Genomic DNA, 21,082 nt, shown 5'->3' on the forward strand with positions numbered 1-21,082 from the left:
AAACTACTGGTTGAAAAGCACTTGCAGGGGAACTTGAACTTCCAGACAGGATTTGTTGAGGATTGCCAAACACTGGTTATTCGTGGGCATTTATCAATAACTGGAATTCAGGAGCATGATTACACATGTAAGAGAAGCTGAACACCACAGTGAGCTCATCAGCTACTGTTAAAGAAGATGATCCGAATTCCTAGAACTTCCAAGTTTGAGAAACTAGAATTGTGATGGTGATTCATGGATTTGCTAAGTGTTAATCAACGAGATGATAAATACCTCTAACCTAGGACAGTGGTTGTTAGCCTGTTACCCTCGGGACTCACTCTCTCAATTCAATGACTCCTTCTAGGAGGAAGCCCGAGGTTTCTTCAAAATGGTACTTTTATGAGATGGCCCTCTAAGGTAAAACCAGCTCAGGTGCAATAGTCATTTGTCTTTGATGGTCATGACAGTCCTCATAAAGCCATGGGTCAGCTGTGACTCTTCGGCGAGCAAGGAAGCGGAGTCTGTACGCTCAGTGAGAAAAAGGATGCCTGGGGGCAATTAGCATCCTTTATTCTGAACACAGGAAGGATTATGCGACTGTGTGCATGGGTGTGGGGGGTGCACACCTGTGTGCGCATGTGCTGGGGTTTCTCATCAGCTACACTCTCTTGACTTCTGAGGGTCAGTACTTTTGTTGTTAGGGGGCTACCCTGTGCCCTGTAGGATATTTAGCTGCACCCCTGACCTCTAGCCACTAGATTCCGGCCGCACCCCATCTCCAATTGTGAGGGCCAAAAAACCCATCTCCAGACTTTGCCAAAATCCCCTGGGGGGGCTCCACCTTCCCTTCCCTGGTGGTGAGTCACTGACTAATGCAGGCCCATCCCAGGTCATGGACAGACAGGAGAAAAACAGTGCTCTCCTTCTAAACGACAAGCAGTGCTGCAGAATTTCAGTGCCGGAAATGCCCGAAGAGCCTAATTAAGAAATAACCCCCTTAAAGGCACAAACAAGGACACTGAGGCCCAGAGGAGTTACACGATATCTTCATGTTTTTAAAAACAATGGTTTCGATATCATGTCCAAAGCACATGCCCCATAGCCCTCGTTCCTTAAGTTACTCCTCCAAAAATGACTTCTCGGGTCTCAGACCAAAGCCTTTACTTGGAAGTAAGAAAAACTTGAAAGTTACGTTCACACTAGGATTTCTCAACGATTTCTGATCCTAGATTCTTTGCCCAATGCCGAATCACTACTAACAGAAAGCTGAGCACATCTGCCCTAGGGGCCTGTGGGCTGGAGAACATGGCCCTCCGCCTGGCTTTCCTCACAGGCTCTTTTCCTGTCCGGAGCACTCCGAAATGCCTGGTGAGGCATGCCAACTATTCCAGCATTCAGGTGGAACATCTAACTGAGGGTAAAAAACATTTTTTGGTAAACCCAGTTTGGTTCACTGATTGGAATGACGGATTATGTCAAGCAATTCATCCTGTGCTAGGCACCAAGGAAATTCCAAAAGAAGTTTTCTTCTGAGGCCCTCTCTGACCATCCCAAGCATCCGTTCTTCTGGATCCTATTTTCTTCCTGTCCCCACCATCCATCTGGCACTCAACCATATACTGCCTTTTGCTGTGGTGTGTGCGATCCTTCTTCCCTCGACCTGACCAGTTTCCAGCAAGCTAAGGACTAGGTTTTATGACCCTTCCCATATATTACCCTCTTACAATTTTAACATATCATGCAATAAATCTTTTCTGGCTGGCCGAGAAGGATAAGATCTTTCTTGGAAAACTGTGTTAGATACAAATAATCTTTGTATCAACTGGTCTTCAAAGAAGAGGCCTGGGTTTGGGTACAGAAAGGTTCTCCTAGTAGAAACCATGTTTACCTGGTCCCTGTGACTCTTTTATAGTTGTCCTTGGAGTACACTGCGAGAATGCTGACCCCGGAGCCCATGTTCACCAGCAACATAGGGTATGGGTTGTCAAGGCAGTACGGCTTTTTCTGACACAATTCAGGATTTGTGGGGTTTTCAAAATAGTAACATTCCGGCTTGCCGTTGAAGCCAACGGAGTCGACATAAAGCAGGCCCTGAATGAGACAGTCCAGTTCATCCAGTTTATGGAGCTGCAGGTCAGCAATCTGAAAGAGAATAAAACCTCGTGAGAGATGCTATGACCACCTCAGGGGAAGCCCCAGGGGCTTTCAGCTGGACTAAACATGTGTCAGTAGCCATAGAAGCATGGAGATATCTTCCAAACTCCAAGTTGCAAAACCCTGCGGATCCTTAATCGGTCTGACACAAAAGCAGACTTTGTTGGACCTTATGTCTTCCCACAGTGGGAATGGAAGGACAGGAAGTTACCTGGTTGCTGGGAAAGCCTCCAGGAGTGTGTGTAATGGGTTGAACTGGTGGCCCAAAAGGAATGTCCAGGTCCTCCTTTTTAGGACCCGTGAATGTTACCTGATTCTCAAAAAGACTCTTTGCAGATGTGATTTGAGTTAAGGATCCTGAGATGAAGAGTACATCTTGGATTATCTGCGTGCACCCTAAATCCAGTGACAAGCTTCCTTATGAGACACATGAGAAAGATCTGATGGACAGAGTGAAAAGGCCCTGTGAAGATGAAAACAGAGACTGGCGTACTCCACCAGTGGCCCAGGAATACCCACAGCCACCAGAAGCTGCTGGAAGAAGCAAATCGAATCTGCTTGAGAGCCGCAGAAGGAGGTATGGTTCTCCCACACCTTGATTTTGGTCACCTCTAGAGCTATAACTGACTACGTTTCTGTTATCACGGTATCTGGTTAGGGCTGCCACAGGAAACCAATACAGGGTATCACTAAGACCAGGGCTCTCCCACAGGGGGAGAAGAGTGAGAATGTTCTGAAAGCAGGAAAAACCCCACACCTGCCCATACATGTCCTGAGCAAGGCATGGTGAGCCAGGACCTGGGGGCAATCACCTTTGAGCCCACAAAACCCAACTCTCCTTTTCCCAGGCTTGGGCTTTGCAGTTAGATAGACCTGGCTTTGAATTCTAGCTCTAGCACTTAAGAGAGGGGCATGAGGCAAGTTATTTAACTTGAGAGATCTCAGTTGCCTTTCTGTATAATGGGGATATTATTCACCGTACAGTGTTGTTGTAAAGATTTCATAATAATAATATATGCACGAAGGGCTCAAAATATGTTGGCTGCTTTATGAATAGCGGGAGTGGTCTCAAAGTGTCCTTTCATGCTCCTATGACACAAAAACTCCCATTCTCCCAGATATAGGGAGAAAAAAAGTAAATGGGGTTGAGTTGGGTATGGGATAGCCTTAGGGGAGAATGACCACCTTGTATCCTTCAAAGTTTAATTCACAGTCTCCAAAAGTAGTATCACTGCTGATCCAGATGTCTGGGTTGATGACCATTTCCCATGAACAGTAACAACAACAACAACAACAACAACAACAACAAATATTAATAATGAATCTAATGATCACCAACAGGACACCAAACCAATGGAGATCTAATTCAAATTCTTTTTTTTTTTTTTTTAAAGATTTCATTTATTTATTTGACAGACAGAGATCACAAGTAGTCAGAAAGGCAGGCAGGGGTGGGCGGCGGGGAAGCAGGCTCCCTGCTGAGCCAAGAACCTGACGTGGGGCTCGATCCCAGGACTTGATCCCAGGACTCGGGGATCATGACCTGAGCCGAAAGCAGAGGCTTTAACCTACTGAGCCACCCAGGCGCCCTCTAACTCAAATTCTTAAAGAAATATCTTTAAGAAAATAACAGCTAGTATTTATTATTTATTATACACGAAGAACTAGATCATTTAATTCTCACAAAATCCTCTAAGTAGATGTTTTATCCTCACTTTATGGTTAAGACTCACAGAACTTAAATAACTTTCCCTAAATGAAACAACTAGCAAAAAACTCCCAGGGGCTCCTTATTTTTCTCTTGTTTTCATAATGCATACTGCTTCTGGGATCCGGAAACAACCTAAACAAGTACTGTACTTAGAAAATTTGCCAAAAAGGCATCATCTTCATTACAAAAGTTAAGAGCTGGAAGAACACTCTTGACTTTACATCACTCATCTGAATTTCCCAGTCAACGAACTCCACTAAATCTGTGCCTATAGAGCAGAACTAGGTTACCAGCAAGGTGGTGCAATTTTCTTTTTTTTTTTTTTTTTAAAGATTTTATTTATTTATTTGAGAGAGAGAGTGAGAGAGAGCATGAGAGGGGAGAAGGTCAGAGAGCGAAGCAGACTCCCCATGGAGCTGGGAGCCTGATGTGGGACTCGATCCCGGGACTCCAGGATCACGCCCTGAGCCAAAGGCAGTCGTCCAACCAACTGAGCCACCCAGGCGTCCCTTTTTTTTTTTTTTTTTTTTTTTTAAAGGGTGCAATTTTCTTGATACAAAGAAACAATCATTCTGGGTTTTGTTTTTGTTTTAACTTAAAAATCTAATTGGTTCTAGTCAATGATTCATGAATTGGACAGCATACCATCTAGCAAGGAGAAAGGAGGTCCCCAGAAACCATCATCCAAAATGACACTAGCTGATAAAGTAAATCTATCTTATAAATGATTCCAAACATTTCATTTTTTTACCAAGAGAAAATTTTGGGTGAGATGCAAATAATTACACACGTTTTAAGGGGGTGATACTTTGGGTATAGAACTACCTGGAGACCTGAAAGACGGTAGTGAGACACAACAGCGTAAATGCTGTCTTTGTCCTATCCATTCCCCAGCCCTATTAACCTCTTCCACTTACAGCACTAATCACATTCTGTCTGATTTTCTGGTTCATCAGGTCCCCCTGAGCACCATGCTCAAAGCCCACCCCATAATAATTGCTTAATAAACAGTTGTTAAGTGGGACAGGGAAAGTTATCACTTCTTGGATCAAACCAAACTGAAAAGCAGCAATTTCATCAGCCAGTCATGGGACTGTGGGTTAACCTGCTTAAAAATTAATCAGAGATCCATCAACAATATCGACTGCCTATGCCTGGGGCCAACATCACAAACACAGCCAGAGACACCTGTGTGTCCAGCTGGACATCCTGAACCTATACTGTGGAGAAAGAAAAACCTCTCCAGGTAAATACACTAAGCACACACAACTTTGATCTGAAAGGAAACACTGTTATCTCACCTTGCTCATCAAATTCAATTCCAAACACAGTGTCAGCAGCAAACAGACACCTCTGCTATACATTTTACTGAAGTATAGTTATTTCTGAAGCCTGGGTCTTACATTCCCAAACTGGGAAACAGGAACATTCATCTCTTTCACTGAGACCTACAGAGACCTTCCTTAAAAAGTCTTCACCATCCAGAGAAAAGTCCAGGCTCCCAAATGTAAGCTGTGAATCAAATCATTACTGGGATATTCACACAGGCCATCTGAAATTCAGAACAAGATGGGAAGTACTTCTCACACTCTGTAGTTGGTAAATACGATTGAGCGGACTCTGCAACACTTAGCATGTTCAGATCCTAGCTATGGAGAAACATGTCTCTGGGCTTAGTTCTCTTTCTATCAGGAGTAGCAAAAGCAAATGCCTACAACCACAAAAGAGTGAAGCCCTGGGCTAGATGTCAAGTAATAGAACACACAGAGGACAATACACGCAGATTTACAATTCACCTGCAGCCCATTGTCGCCAAGCCATAATGGGAGCTCAGCGTAATTAATTAGCTGAGAGCTATTTAAAAAAAATTTTTTTTAACTATTGCAGGCCAACCAAACATATCTGTAGGTTGATGCTGACTTCCATCCTATTAATTTTATATGCATTCAAATGCTGATCTCTATGATGGGTCCTAAGTGATGACAGATCTGGAATATCAGATTCAGCAAACATGCAGACGAAGTTTATAGCTCATGTGAACATAACTTGCAACCAAGGTATGCTGGTAAATGTTTAACAACCAGTTCTGGGGGAGCAAAACCCTGGTTTATAACATTCACCAATTTCTGTGTTGTAAGTGCCCGCACAATGGCTAATTTCAAGATATCAGCATGATGTCACTAAACACAAGAGATAGGAAGACATGCACACAATGGGCTCTCTTAACCCAGTAGGAACTGGCCTCAGCACCCCATTGCATATAAGTCTCCTAAGGGGGCGCCTGGGTGGCTCAGTGGGTTAAGCCACTGCCTTCGGCTCAGGTCATGATCTCGGGGTCCTGGGATCGAGCCCCGCATCGGGCTCTCTGCTCAGCGGGGAGCCTGCTTCCTCCTCTCTCTCTCTCTGCTTGCCTCTCTGCCTGCTTGTGATCTCTCTCTGTCAAATAAAATAAAATCTTAAAAAAAAAAAAATCAAAAAAAAAAAAGTCTCCTAAGCACTTTCAGAAAATATGGGTTCTGCTACTTCCTAAATCATTAAGCTTAAACCACTCCCCAAATATAAAAGCAACAAACCTCAGCTTCTCCTAAGACTCAAATAAACTCTGTATAAATAATGGAAGCTAATAAAAAACTACATGGATCTCATCTGCAGGACTTCAGGCAAGGCAGCTATTATTATTAGGACCCATTTTGAAGATGAAATATATCACTGGGGGTCAGTGGTTGAGTGACCTAGTCTGGATCCCAAGAAGCAGAGTAGAAAAAACTTTCAAACTACAACTACGATGAACTAACGTGGTTGTGCCTAGTACTAAAGTCATTCAAGCAAGTGTGTGGGTGCAGTGGAATTCTCCAATTATAGGGGCCATCAGAAACACTCGGAAGGTTTGTTGAAACAGATGGCTGGGTTCCACTCCCAAAGTTTCTGACTGCATTTCTAACAAGATCCCAGGCGACACTGATGCTGCTGGGCCTTGGACCACACAGTAGTAGGAGTTGAAGAACTGGGATGAGTCTGTGACCCCAGTGAGAACAGACACTGGGTAAGATCACATACTGTCCCTAACAGCACCTGCCCTAGCTAACTCAGAGGGCTACCTTCAAGAATCAAATGAGACACCTCTGTAAAAATTTTTTTGGACACTGTAAAGAACTATACATATGGGGGGCGCCTGGGTGGTTCAGTGGGTTAAGCCTCTGCCTTCAGCTCAGGTCATGATCTCAGGGTCCTGGGATTGAGTCCCATATGCAGTTCTCTGCTCAGCGGGGAACCTGCTTCCTCCATGGCCCCCAACTCTCTGCCTGCTTATGATTTGTCTGTCAAATAAATAAAATCTTAAAAAAAAAAAAAGAACTATACATATGGATCTTAATTACATGAGGAGTAAACTAATTTGGGTCTTCTTATCTCAAGTTGAAATGTGCTAGTCCACTAGTCAAAGCACTATTTCCACACTGAAGACTCTAATTCATGGAGGGAATTCAGTGATTCCGGTTTATTAGTATTAGGGAAAACATATGGATCCTAAACACAAGGCATGTTCAGGATACAACTGTAAAATGTTGTCTGTATGTGCTTCAGTTCAGTCTGTCAAAAATACTAAATAAAGAGTTAAATAGATAAATCTGGTAAACAATAAAAAGCCATCCCAAGAGATTCCATAGTTACTCCTATAAGGCTATTCTATGGACCTTCCCCCAAACCAGTTACACTGCTCCCCTGTAATTGAGATATAAGTCACCACATTATATTTCAGAAATGAATAAAATACACATCTGTATGATACCTTACACTTCCCAAGGTGCTTTTGAGGACACTGGCTCCATAAATCATTGGAAGTAGCAGAAAAGGTTATCTTACTAAACTGAGAATAATTTGCCTATAAAATAGTTGATTCTGAATTACAAATTTCACTCAGGGCTCTTTTCTCTTCCCCAAGAAGACCTAGAAGACCCGAGAGAGATGAATTTCAAACACATTCTGTGAGTGAGAAATAGACAAAACCTCAAAGATGGCTCCTTCCTCCCTGCGTCCAATGATAAAGAGGCCCCAGACCAGCGCTCGAGGGTCAAGCCAGACCCAAGCAGAGAATGACATTTATCTACCAAACCTCACTTTGCCTCAATGCCATGAATCAGTCCCTGGATTCATAATCAGAGCCAAGCTAATAAATGTTCTTGAATGGTCTACCTTAGACTTAGAATTTCACATATCCACAACTAACCTCCTTCCTCCTGATAATTTTTCCACTATTCTTAACTTTTCTAGATTGTTTCCTTAGAGATTTCTGGCTTAAGAAAGGCCAATTCTTAAGGGCTCATACCTTGAGAAAAGTATCATAAAGCCACCAGAAGATCCTTTCCTGTTCCCTAAATCTCAAGTCAACCAAATACGATTATTGTTACATCCTGTTTGTTAGAGGATAGGTCTTTTTTGAAAAGTAACTGAAAGAGTCACTTCTAGCTTCTAATTAAAGTTAGTCTTAGACCAAACAAAACTCACAAGGAAAAGTATCTATTATAATAAAGAGCTAGGTGGATAAAAAGGATGATTTTTTTTTCCCTATACATTTCCATTGTTAGAATACTTTGCATTTTAAAGAATACTCTTGCTGAAGTTAGGAAGTGTAGTTGTGGATGAAAATATTAGATTTGGTACATAAAGTATTTTTGGTGGGTTCTTCGAAACAAAACTCACAGAAATAGAGACAGGGGATAGCCAAGTCGTCCCCCTGAGGACCACCTTCTTCAATGGTGGGATTCCTCATTGGCTTATCACTTTCTTTTTTTTTCCAATTTATTTATTTTCAGAAAAACAGTATTCATTATTTTTTCACGTCTTATCACTTTCTTAGGCCATCTGTAGTTAGACTAAGTTTTTCTTTTGTGTCCATTTTGGTGTATTGTTAGTTTAGAAGGCTTGCTTTTGCCAGTCAAAGTTCATTTGTGACAGTAATCCTAAAATGTTAAAAGAAGCAGAGAGGAAGCAAGGAAGGAAGGATGGAAGGGAGAAAAAGAGATGGAAAGAAAGAGAAAGAGAGGGAGGAAAGAAGGAAGGAAGAAAGAAAGAGAAAGAAAAGGAAACTAGAAATGTAGATTTGTTCAGCTGAAAGTCTTCTACATGGGGGTCTAACAATGCTTGTCTCGCAGTTTATAGCTCTTCCTTATACATTCAAAATTGGATGATGACTAGTTGACATTATCTGCGGATTTAAGTATATTTACTACAAAGGAAAAGGATATAGTCATTAGATATAATAATTATGAACTATTCAGGGTCTGCTGAATATCTTTTAGTTAGCTCTAATTACTTAGGTTTTTAAAACACATGTCTGCAAAGCTGTATTATATTAAAAACAGTGATTTTATATAATAACAATGACAGGACTTTATAATATATATTATATTATATATATAATATATATAATAATATAAATCATATATATATGCATGTATATATATAGACATATATATATACATACATGCACTGCTTTATTTTGTCAGATTGCTTAATATTACAAGATTACAACCAGGTTTTATTTTTCTATTCTGGAAAAAGAGGGAAGAGCTTGGATTTAGCACACCTAAGGGTTTTAGCACTTAGTGTTTCCTCTGCCTAAAACACCCTTCCTGGGATATGGTCTGCTTTGTTTCATTACTGCTGGTTCCTGCTCCAATGTCACTTCATCGCACTAAAACTCTCCCAACCCTCCCTATCCTCCTCCTTGCCTTGCTCCCTCCTCCTTCATAACATATATCAGGTATACAGATAGGAGATATAGTGGTATGTTCTGTACTTCCATATTCATTTGCTTAATTACTGACCATCTCCCCACACTAGAATATAAGCTCCTGGAGCGCAAGGGGCTTTGTTCGGTTCGTAACAGTACTTGGCGCACAGAAGGAGCACATGAATGAACACTTACTGGATGAGTGAACAGAGGCCTAGGAAAGAGGATGAGTATACCTATCCACCCTGCCACACTTTGGAAGGATAAGAGCACATCACTTAGCGAACGGACCGACAGGCTACGGGAAGAGAGATCCGTTCTGTCTTTACTTTGGCTGAGACTGAACGTGGAAACAGAAGGCAGCCCTTTTCCTTTCTTTCACGGACGTGTGCCCCTAGTTGGCCAGGCTGTTGGGCAAATCCTCTGGACTTGCTCCTGGCTCCAGTCTATCCACTAGGCTCCAGCAGCCTGCCTGAAGAAGCAGAGGCTTCCTTATCTTGGTTATTATAAAATATGACCTTTCTCAACTCAGAACCTTGAGAAACACACTTGCTCACAGCCAACATCCATTGAGTAACATTTTCCCAGAACATCCGTTACCCCGAGGAGGAATGGAGGCATTGAGGATTGTTGCATAAACGCCCCGGGTCACCTGGGTTCTTCAGGTTCCCTAGTGGAGATGTCCAGATAGGGTGACCTGGAGAGTTCTCAGCACTAGGGCTGGGTCAGCGTACTCTTCTGAGTCAGAATTGAGCTGACACCCCCGCTCTTACGAGGAGGCATTACTAGAGTCCCTTAATCCCTCCTTAGCTTTAGTTTCTTTATCTATGTAGCATAAGAATGCTGTACTTCCTGGTCTCCAAAGGTGACCTTGTGTTCTGATGTCCTAGAACTCCTCCCTCTTCTCTCTATTTTACTGCCACCTTTTTGCAGATGGTAATACATGGGCCCCAGAAGGGATCTGCCTCACCCAAAGCCATCTGGCTAGTAAAACGCAGAGGTAACACTACAATTCAGGTTCTTCCAACTATGAACTCAAATTTAATTTTCATACCCCTGGATCTCAGCCTTTTCAGTTTCAAAACTCTTTGGTCATTGGGCCCCTTTGGTGGGAAAAAGATGCCGCAGACCACTCAGGCTGCATCAAATTCTACGGACAAGCTAGGAAAGGGGACCCAGAAGAAAAAGCCAAACCCTGCTTATCATCGGTCTCACCCAGGACACTTGCTAGGACTCCACTGCCAGCTCTCCTGGAAACTACTTAGTTTGCTTTATTAACTTCTTCATTAATGATAAGACTTTACAGTAAGAATGGAGAACACTAGTTCCATGACAGAATGCACCAACTGGCACACCAGGCTTTGAAAAAATGTATTTTACCGCTTATCTCACTAGATTTTCAACTTTCTGGCAAGACTCACCCCCAAATCTTCCAACCCTTTCTTCTCTAACACTCAGTTGGACCTAGTTAACCTTCTTTTCTCTTTATTTTCTGTATCTTTTATTTCACTTTTTTCTGATATTTATTCCCTGTGAATTGAGGCTGGACAGTAGAGAGATTATCTTGACTGCAGAGATGGGGAAACTGAACCACACAGCTGTTAAATGACTAAATAAAGAGAAACAGGAGCTATCCTACTCATCCATGTCCTCCACGTAGCCAGATCTGTGAAATGTCCACAAGCAGCGCAGAGCTGGTACGGACGGCCGCGCAGAAGACAGCATTACTCTAGACCCCTAAAACCATACTTCTAAAACCTTCCTCACTAATAAAGGAAGCCACCTATGAATAGTAACCCAATGTTTCCTTTTTGTTTGGAACAAAACTTCTGAAGTACAGTCACAAAACAAAAAAGACACTTCGAGCCAACAACAGGTAGGCAGCAGTCATCATATTTCATAGGGTTTATACGAAGCCTCTCTGGAGGGGCCGACAGAACCAGAATGATGACTACACTTTTCACAGCACCGTAGTAAAAACCAGCGGAAAACTCTCAAATACTCCAGAAAGGGACTGATACCATCTTATCTTTAGCATATCATGCAGCAGTAACTATAACAAAAATGATGACAATAGCTAATATTCATGAGCATTTACTAAGTGCCAAGTACGTATTTCCTCCTTTAATCCTGCATGGAACTCCCCTATAAGGTATGAACTATCCAGACACGGGAGGGAACTGAGGCACAGAGAGGGGACGTGAACCAGTCCGGAGCCCCAAGGCTCCAGTCTAGCTCTTCCACACGAGAAGCCATGATTATGGACACGGGAGAGGCTTCCTTTCCTTCTCTGAGAGGCGGTTTTGTTGTTTAAGGAGCACAGAGCTGCCCTACCATTCTGAAGTCCTTTTCGAACTTGAACGCCCCGCCTCCTGTGGCGCAGAGAGTGGTGTGAAGGCTGGAGAAGTTCTTCTCGCTGCCCATCTGGATGAACCTGTGCATTGCACAGCTGGGGAAGCGGATGAAATGCAGGTTCCCTTTGCGCCCACACATGGTCAGATTTTTCAGTTCTAGGTGGACGTCTCGGATCCCCGTCTTCCCGTAAGCCGTGTTAGAGGTCAGATACTTCCGGATGCTCTTCAGGTTCTCCACCTCCTCTTGTTCCTCTTCGGCTGTAATATCCTTTGGTTCAAAGTAGACCAATTTAACCAGTGTTCCACCGATATCCATGCCGAACCAGGGGAATGCTAGAGGACAGAAGGAGAGTACTGTTGAATTCTATGCATTTAACAAGATGCTCAATTTCTGCATATCCGATCACGAAATGCAGTGGTGTCACATCTGGTATGTGCATTGAACATCCAATGCCCCTACCATCAACTCTATGTGCCTAAAAGAAGAAACAGGCAAGGAAGGAGACATTCCCCATTTACATGGCGCCCATGATTGTGCCCATTCTCTGTTCAGAGTCTGCCTCTGAGCCTGAGACGAAAAACAGGACTAGGCCCCTAGGCCCATCTCAATTCCCAGGGTTTCTCAGGGCTCAAGTGTCTTCCCAAGCTGAGTACAATTCCAGTTCTTAAAGATCTAGATCTGCATACTCCATGGTTCCCAAATGCTAACGATTTTATCAGTATCTCAGCCAAAGAAAGCCATCTGTTCCAACACCGAGGGAAAAACTGGCTCTGCTAGGTGTACCACGGGGTGTGCTGGTCTCTAACCCACTTGGTGCACTCTTAGGGCACTTTTCAATGACAACTGTTACAGCATTCAGTTTTTGCCTCCACAAGCTCATTCTGCAAGACATGAGTCCACTACTTTAACCTACAGAAGAGGCAGGAAGGAGGAAGTGAGTGGGTTACAAAAGATGATGACCCTACGGCGGCATAACTCTAAAGAGAACAGCTTCTGTCATAGCTCATTTCTTTCTTCATGAAGCAGAGACACTCTCTTCGCCTCAAAATGGCCTGCTAAGGAGTCCTCCACTCAGCTGTGGGCTAGAAATCACCTTTAGCATCCCGATTCTCATGTCCTCTACCACTTGTTCTGATTTAATTCAGGGCTGCAACCTGGGCATGAGTATTTTCTGGAAGTTCCCTAGTGGTTCCATTCTGTAGGCTTGGGAACTATTAAACCAGAAGAAACATGGCCTCTGACAGGCAAGACCAGCAATAAGCACAGCGCCCGACCAGGTCTGCAACACGAAGGTATACCTTTGGGGACAACGGTGTGCGCATGTGTGTTTGTGTGTGTGTATGTGCGTGTACATTACATGTATATATATACGAATATATGTAGCAAATCTGCTTGAGATGCTTATCTATAGCAGAATTAATTTCCATCATAATAATTTTTTGTTATTAAAAGAACAGGCTGAGCTCCCTGAACCCCGACTTCATTTAGAGGCGACTTAGAAAGTTAATACTGTACTGTCAGATGCTCTGCAATGAACACAGAGCAAACCCAAATGAGACTGCAGAATCTGGGGTCTCCCTTTTCATTTCCCTCAGCAGACACCATGGACTAAATGTGAAACTGGAATATTAAAGCTGAGTTTAAAGATACAGGCAGCTCAAATGACTTCTTTCAGGAGTTGATTTTATTCAGCCCTGGAGAACATCCATCCAAGCCCTAGTCAAGTTGTGTATTGTCCAACACAGAGAATATGGCCAGGAACACGAGGGAGACTTCCGGCAGTTCTTTATTCTTAGCCCTCTTCATCAGTCAGTTGGGGAGGGTGCGGGGAGAGGTACATAGTAAGAAGCCATCCCTGTACATGCAGTGTTTCTCTCCAGTGCTTCCCTGCGGTCATCCGAGCTGTAATCCAAGCCAGCAGCTCCACCCTTGGAAGCAGTAACTCTTAACAAGTGTAGCTAAAACCCCAAACTCCCCAAAAGATTAAGAGCAGCAGATTCTATGGACAAGACCAAGGTCGCCAATGTCCTACTGTAATTGCCGAAGTTTGCGAAGCAAATCCCACAGTGCAGGTTGGTGAGCTTGCTTGTCCTAGCAGGAGACAATAGAAAACTGGAAGCAGTTCACACCTACCAGTCAGTTCAACTCTCAGATGACATTTCTTGGTCCCTTCTCTAAAACTCACGGTCAGCATGGCCCACAGTGTAGCTAAAAGGTCAAACCTCAAATCCGGATTCACAACTGCTTCCAATAAATAGCAGTCGTACCAGCTCACTGTCACTCCCTCCACCTCTCTGGGTCTCAAGTCCCTTAATGGAAAGAAATGAATTGCAGCAGAATGGTCTCCAGTTCTCTCCCTACTCTAAACTTCCTATGGATTCTTTCAGATATATATATATATATTATATTATATTATATATATATTATATATATATATAATTTATATATGTATACGTATATGTATATGTATATGTATATGTATATAAATTACAACTACCCCCAATCATGTAGGCTGGCCAGAACCCCAGTTTTAATCTCTACTGAAATACTGTATTGGCATGTCAACAGGTGCCTGGGCTATGCAATCAGTGTTGCAGGTATAATCCATTCTTACCCTACTAAGAAAGGATGGGGGAAGTTTCTGGAATATTGCTAGGCTAATCATTTGGAAGAACTCTGGCAGCACCTATTAAAATCAAAAGTACACATACATTTTTAACCCAGCTAATCCCTCTCCTAGACCATACTTAGAAAGCACTAGTATTTGAGGATAAGTATAAGAATGTTCATTGCATATGACCCAGCAATTGCACCACTGGTATTTGTCCAAAGGATACAAACACAGTGATTCGAATGACCACATGCGCCCCAATGTTTATAGCAGCAATGACAGCCAAAGTATGGACTGAGCCCAGATGTCCACCGACAGATGAATGGAACTACAGGGTATTAAGGTAAGCAAAATCAGTCAGTTAGAGAAAGACAAATACCAGGATCTCACTCATACGTGGAACTTAAGAAATGAAACAGATGAACGCAGGGGAAGGGAAAGGAAAAATAAAATAAGACAAAAACAGAGAGGGAGGCAAACCACAAGAGACTCTTAACTCTAGGAAACAAACTGAGGACTGCTGGAAGAGTGGTGCGTGGGGGGATGGGATAACTGGATGACGGGCATTAATTAAGGTGGGCACTTGAGATAATGAGCACTGGGTGTTAGAGGCAACTGATGGATCACTAAATTCTACCCCTGGAAATAATAACACACCATATGTTAACTAAACTGATTTTAAATAAAAAAAGGGTGAGGGAAGAATGTTCATTGCAGTACCCTTTACAGTGGCCAAATTTAAAAAGAACAAAAACAGGGGCACCTGTGCTCACTTCGGCTGCCCATATACCAGAACAGGGGCACCTGGCTGGCTTAGTCAGAAGAGCATGTGACTCTTGATTCAGGAGTTCCAGCCCTACACTTGGGGTAGAGATTACTTACATGAATAAAAACTTCAAAAAGAAAAAAAAAAAAACCATAAAAACAAAAACCTGAAAACAAAGTGCATGCCCTGTAACAGGAAAACTGTTCAACAAAGTTTATTATTTCCAAACCACGGACTATTGGGCAGCTGTTGAAAAGAATGAATGAGATCTATACCAGCTGCCGGCTATTCCTAAGCTTCTGTTAATGAGAGAAGTAAAAGATGGCCCAGAAGTACAAATCACTTATTTACCCTGTGTGGTTTGGGGGGAGGGGGAGGACGGCTGGAAGGCAGGAAAATAGGTGGAAGGGAGACCCCTATATTTAAGATGACATGAGCCTGCTGAAAGATAGAGAAGGCTATCCCTCCAGGCTGTTAATATCTTTAGCAGGGGGGCAGGATGGGCTGGCTGTATGGGTGGAGGCTCTACAGAGATTAGGGGAGGGGATGAAGAAAATTCTACACTCAGATCATTCAGTACATGCAGAAGTCAAAAAGAAAGAAAGAAGAAAAGTTCAGTGACAATGGAAAACAGGAGACGTCCCAGCACAGAATCGACAGAACAAGCTGTGTGAAACCCAGGAAATAATCTAATTCTGTAGTCGAAACCCAGTATTCACTCAGCCACAGCTGTCACCAGACCTCGGAAATGAAGAGTCCCTTCATGGCTTTTTATTTGGTTGGCTATTGGTAAGTACAAGCAACTGCAAAGAGGTCTCACTTTTAAAAACGTGAGAGGGGACACCTGAACATTTTGTTAAGTTATTTAGAATCCTGCTGTCTTTCCTGCTTCCCCTCCTGCTCATTTCAAAGCTTTTGTTGGCAACCCAACAAAACAGTGGGAAAATGTGTAGAGTTCTGAAAATTCAGTTATATTAGCAGTTTTGCTTAAGGTAAAAGGGAATAAAGACTGGCACACTGCGTTAGTTTAAATTGCAATAGAAACAGCTTTCACTTACCTGTGTTCACTTCTTACCTTCATGAAAAAAAAATGCTCTTCTATTCCCATTTCAATGCTTTTATAGAAACTGTCAGATTTCTGAATGCACAGTTTTATTCATCTCCCTGATACTAAGGGCTACCTAAATCTTACACTTCCCAACCATAAGCCCTGGATGGAGATAAAAGACAAGGGGAAGGAAGAACATCCCAGTGCAGCTATCATCCATGACTCATGTGTTCTTTAATCCAGAATATCCAAATGCTTTGATAAATTCAGCTGAACCACTGATAAGAGTCTGTTCTGTGTTTGCCGGGAGAGATGCTGGTTCTAGATACAGAATGTCTGCATTCACCCTCTACTCCTTCCATCAGATGTCATTTTTAAAGAATTTCTAGAATATTCATCAAAGATGTTCAGCAGAAGACATGGCTTAAAGGGTCCAAGAAGACTTTGACAACTGATTTACTCATTTTAGATGGTTCCTACCATAGTGAGTTGTGCATAAACGAGAAGCCAACATTCATCAGACAAGGTGCTTCAGATAAGCAGTGGACTTTAGGTCCACCTTCCCTCAGCATATTATAAAGAATCATCATAATAGTAAAGAATAAAAGGGATAAAAGAAGAAGAATAAAAGAAATTCTTGCATGGGTGCACCGGGAAACATACACAAAGATGTTCACTGCAGCAATTTTTAGCAATGAAAAGCTGGTAACACTGTAGACATCCATCAGTATGTAAATGAAATGTAATATACTTATATGATGGAATACTATATAGCTATGAGAAGCAACTAGATTAGTATGAGTCAAGATAGACAGAGCCCAAAAACAATGCTGAAGGAACACTGCTTTAATGGTAAGCCCATGACATATAGATCGTCACTCCCAGGCCAGAACATTTCATTAGAGACATGAGACCCTCCAGCGCTTTCCCACAGTGCAGGAAGCATTCCACATGTTGGCTGATCTATCAGCTTAGGTCCTGGAGTGAAGACAGAGCGGGTCTTCAATACGCATACAGCATGAACACGAAATGAACCTTTGTTCTTTAAACCACCAGACTTGGGTATTGCCTGTTACTGCAATGGCCCCTGACCTGTCTGCTACTTGAAATGGAGTGACTTCAACAGCAACAAAGGAGTTCAGCCAGCAGGGAGGGAGGAAATGGATTTTGGAGGCTGGCAAAACATTTGATAAAACCATCATGTATGATAACTTGAAAGGCAGATAATAAATTGAAGAATTAGTAGATATTGTGGAAGAGATTGAAAGTCAAATGTTAAGAGCATATATTGGCTACTATCGGCTGCATTTTATTTTTTAAAAATTTATTTATTTATTTTTGTAAAAGTAGGCTCCACATTTGCCTTGGGGCTTGAACTCACAATCCTGAGATCAAGGGCTGTGTGAGCTACTAACCGAGTCATCCAGGCACCCCTGTTGGCTGCATTTTTAAAAGGTGCGCCCAGAAACAAGCTGAGGGCTGCTGGAGGGGATGAGGGTCCGGGGGATGGGGTAACTAGGTGATGGGCATTAAGGAGGGCATGTGATGAATGAGCACTGGGTGTTACATACAACTGATGAATCACTGGACTCTACCTCTGAAATTAACAATACACGCTATGTTAATGAATTGAATTTAAGTTAAAAAAATAAAAAAGGAATTTACCATTAAAAAAAAAAAGTGCACCCAGAAAGTACTGGCTTGTTTACAAACAAAAAGAGGGAATAGGGTCCATCAAGTTAGAGTTGGAGGGTTGGAAAAAGCAGCTGCTTCTCTTCCCAACAGATAAGCAATGAAACCCAGAGACTAGAAAGGCTCTGCATAAGGGAGGACAATTAGCACTTAGCTGTGGGGTGAGGTTCAAAGGAAGAGAATAGGTTCTCACACTCAACACTGTGAGAGGGTTACAACATCTCCAAGCAAAGATGCAGTTAAGATCATGGGTTCTTGGGGCACCTGGGTGGCTCAGTGGATTAAAGCCTCTGCCTTAGCCCCAGGTCATGATCCCAGGGTCCTGGGATCCAGCCCTGCATTGGGCTCTCTGCTCAGCGGGGAGCCTGCTTCCTCCTTTCTCTCTGCCTGCCTCTCTGCCTGCTTGTGATCTCTGTCTGTCAAATAAATAAATAAAATCTTAAAAAAAAAAAAAAAAAGATCATGGGTTCTTAGTTAATTCTTTCAATTAGAATACCTCAGGGGAAAAGAGACCAGAGGTGTGGCTTCCCACCAAAGGCTGACAGGTTCAAAGTATCATCAATTAAATCAATAAAGAAATACTGGAAGCAAAACTACAAAGGCATCCAGGGAATGTAAGTATGCCAAGGACTGAGGGCTTGGCATATGGAAATAAACTAGAGTTAAATAGACAGAAACTTACTTCCTTTTGAAAAGAGTTTTACTGCCAGAGAACGCCCGAGCCCCCAAACCTCTAAAGTCAGCTGAGAAAGTGGCTCAGCTCCCACAAAGGGCATATTCTTCAGTCTTGCCTTAGTTGTGATCCCGGAAGTTATTGGAAAAAGCCGAGGCTTGAAGAGACCAATGGATTGGGGAGCCGCTTTCCAGGAGAACAATCAAGACCCAAAGAAACATCCTCTACCTACAAGTCAGGGAGCCCAGACGGATTTCAGAACTGCTTCAGCATTTCTGCTAAAGAGGACAGATATCCAGAGTTGAGGTCAATACCACTTTGTATCACCCCCCCCTGCCACCAGTTTGGATCCCCCTGCCCATCATCTGGATGCCACGACTGGGGGACGCTTCGGGCTGTCTACTTTGGGACGGGAATGCCTGTATTTCGCCTGCAAGGCAATTATCTGGTAATCCGAAGAGTAAATTGTGGTGGTCACTAGTGCTGCTGCCCAAATATTTCCGCTTCTCTTCCTGCCAGGCCTATGGGGTCAGACTGCAGCTCCTGGCCATTTTATAATTGAGCTGGGGAAGTGCCTACTCTAGTCGGTGAGTTGTGCTTGGGTGAGTGTCTGTCACTTGCAGGCAAGAGCACTCACAGCCGTGTTGAGACCCTTCAGAACGCCTTCCGAACGACCAGGACCAGTCAAGCCCGAGATAATGACTGTTGCCTCATCTGGGTCAGAGTGAGGATGAGCCAGAATGGAGAGCCCAGCCACCCCCTTGATGGGCTTATAGTGTGAATGAGAAATAAATCTTTGTTGTTCTAAGGAACTGAGACTTGAGGGTTGTCACACAGATGATTCATTTATCCTCACTAATATGTCCTCCATCAAAATCTGGCTATTGGGCACCTGGATGGGGCTCAGTCATTAAGCGTCTGCCTTTTGCTCAGGTCCTGATCCCAGGATCCTGGGACTGAGTCCAGCCTGGGGCTCCCTCCTCAATGGGAAGCCTGTTTCTCTCTCCCTCTGCCCCTCCCCCTCCCCATGCTCATCCTCTCTTTCTCTCTCAAAAATATATAAGTAAAATCTTTTTTTTTTTTTTTTAGATTTTATTTTTTTATTTGACAGAGAGAGACACAGCGAGAAAGGGAACACAAGCAGGGGGAGTGGGAGAGGGAGAAGCAGGCTTCCCGCTGAGCAGGGAGCCTGATGCAGGGCTCGATCCCAGGACCCTGGGATCATGACCTGAGCCAAAGGCAGACACTTAATGACTGAACCACCCAGGCGCCCCAAATAAGTAAAATCTAAAAAAAAAAAAAAAAAAAATCCGGCTTATTTCCCTGGAACCCTCCCTCTCCTGCAGAACCAGATCCAGGGACTGTCAATCTCAATGATAAACATGTGGTTGCTGAGCGTCAATAAAAAGGTATGTAGAATAAAAAAAAAAGGGGGGGTATATAGGTCCTGTTGCATTTATTTCTGTCTAAAAATTTCTCCATGGGGCGCCTGGGTGGCTCGGTGGGTTAAGCCTCTGCCTTCGGCTCAGGTCATGACCTCAGGGTCCTGGGATCAAGTCCTACATCGGGCTCTCTGCTCGGCGGGGAGCCTGCTTCCCTCTCTCTCTCTCTTCCTGCCTCTCTTCCTACTTGTGATCTCTCTCTCTCTCTCTGTGTCAAATGAATAAATAAAATCTTTTAAAAAAATAAAAATAAAAATAAATAAAATAAAATTTCTCCAAACACAAACCAGGATTGGCAATCTGGTAGTAATTTAAAACCTGTATTCCAAATCTGTATTCCAAATACTGTGGCAAAGATATTTAGAAGTTTTATTGGTAGTCGATGGCTTTAAAACAAAGCCTGTTTCTTAAAGACCTTTTTGGAACACTGGAATAGTCTCTGAGAGGCACCCATGCTTCCCGCAGTAAATTTCAAGGGTTACACAGTGAACTCCAAGGAGCATCAATGAGCAAAGACCAAACAAACAAACAAACAAAAAACCCCAACAAGTACAACGCAGAAAAAGTTTCCTAGCAGTCAAAGGAACAATTTTTTTTTTAAGATTTTTTTAAAAATTTATTTGTTAGAGAGAGAGAGAGAGACAGAGCACAAGCACAGGCAGACAGAGTGGCAGGCTAGAGGCAGAGGGAGAAGCAGGCTTCCTGCCGAGCAAGGAGCCTGATGTGGGACTCGATCCCAGGATGCTGGGATTGTGACCTGAGCTGAAGGCAGCTGCTCCACCAACTGAGCCACCCAGGCGTCCCAAGGGAGCCTGACCTCCTCTTGAACAACAGGCCAGAGCTTTAAGGTATTCCCAGTGAGGCAAAGTTCACTAATCCACCAATATTTTTTTCTGTGTGGAAGGTTAGCACCTCTG

General features: G+C 43.1%; 1 protein-coding gene across 2 annotated transcripts in view; it reads right to left on the reverse strand.

Annotated features, from left to right (window-relative positions):
- The window catches only part of PANK1 (pantothenate kinase 1), a 57,769-nt gene that overhangs the window by 12,050 nt on the left and 24,637 nt on the right, over positions 1-21,082 (reverse strand). For both annotated transcript variants that reach the window (XM_044240075.1, XM_044240076.1), the window contains exons 2-3: positions 11,913-12,265; positions 1,871-2,124 (exon numbers count right to left, since the gene is read on the reverse strand). In XM_044240075.1, coding sequence (XP_044096010.1) covers positions 1,871-2,124; positions 11,913-12,265 — 607 coding nt within the window. The remainder of the gene's footprint in view (positions 1-1,870; positions 2,125-11,912; positions 12,266-21,082) is intronic.

This window comes from Neovison vison, chromosome 2 (genome assembly GCF_020171115.1).
Source record: "Neovison vison isolate M4711 chromosome 2, ASM_NN_V1, whole genome shotgun sequence".
Taxonomy (NCBI): domain Eukaryota; kingdom Metazoa; phylum Chordata; class Mammalia; order Carnivora; family Mustelidae; genus Neogale; species Neogale vison.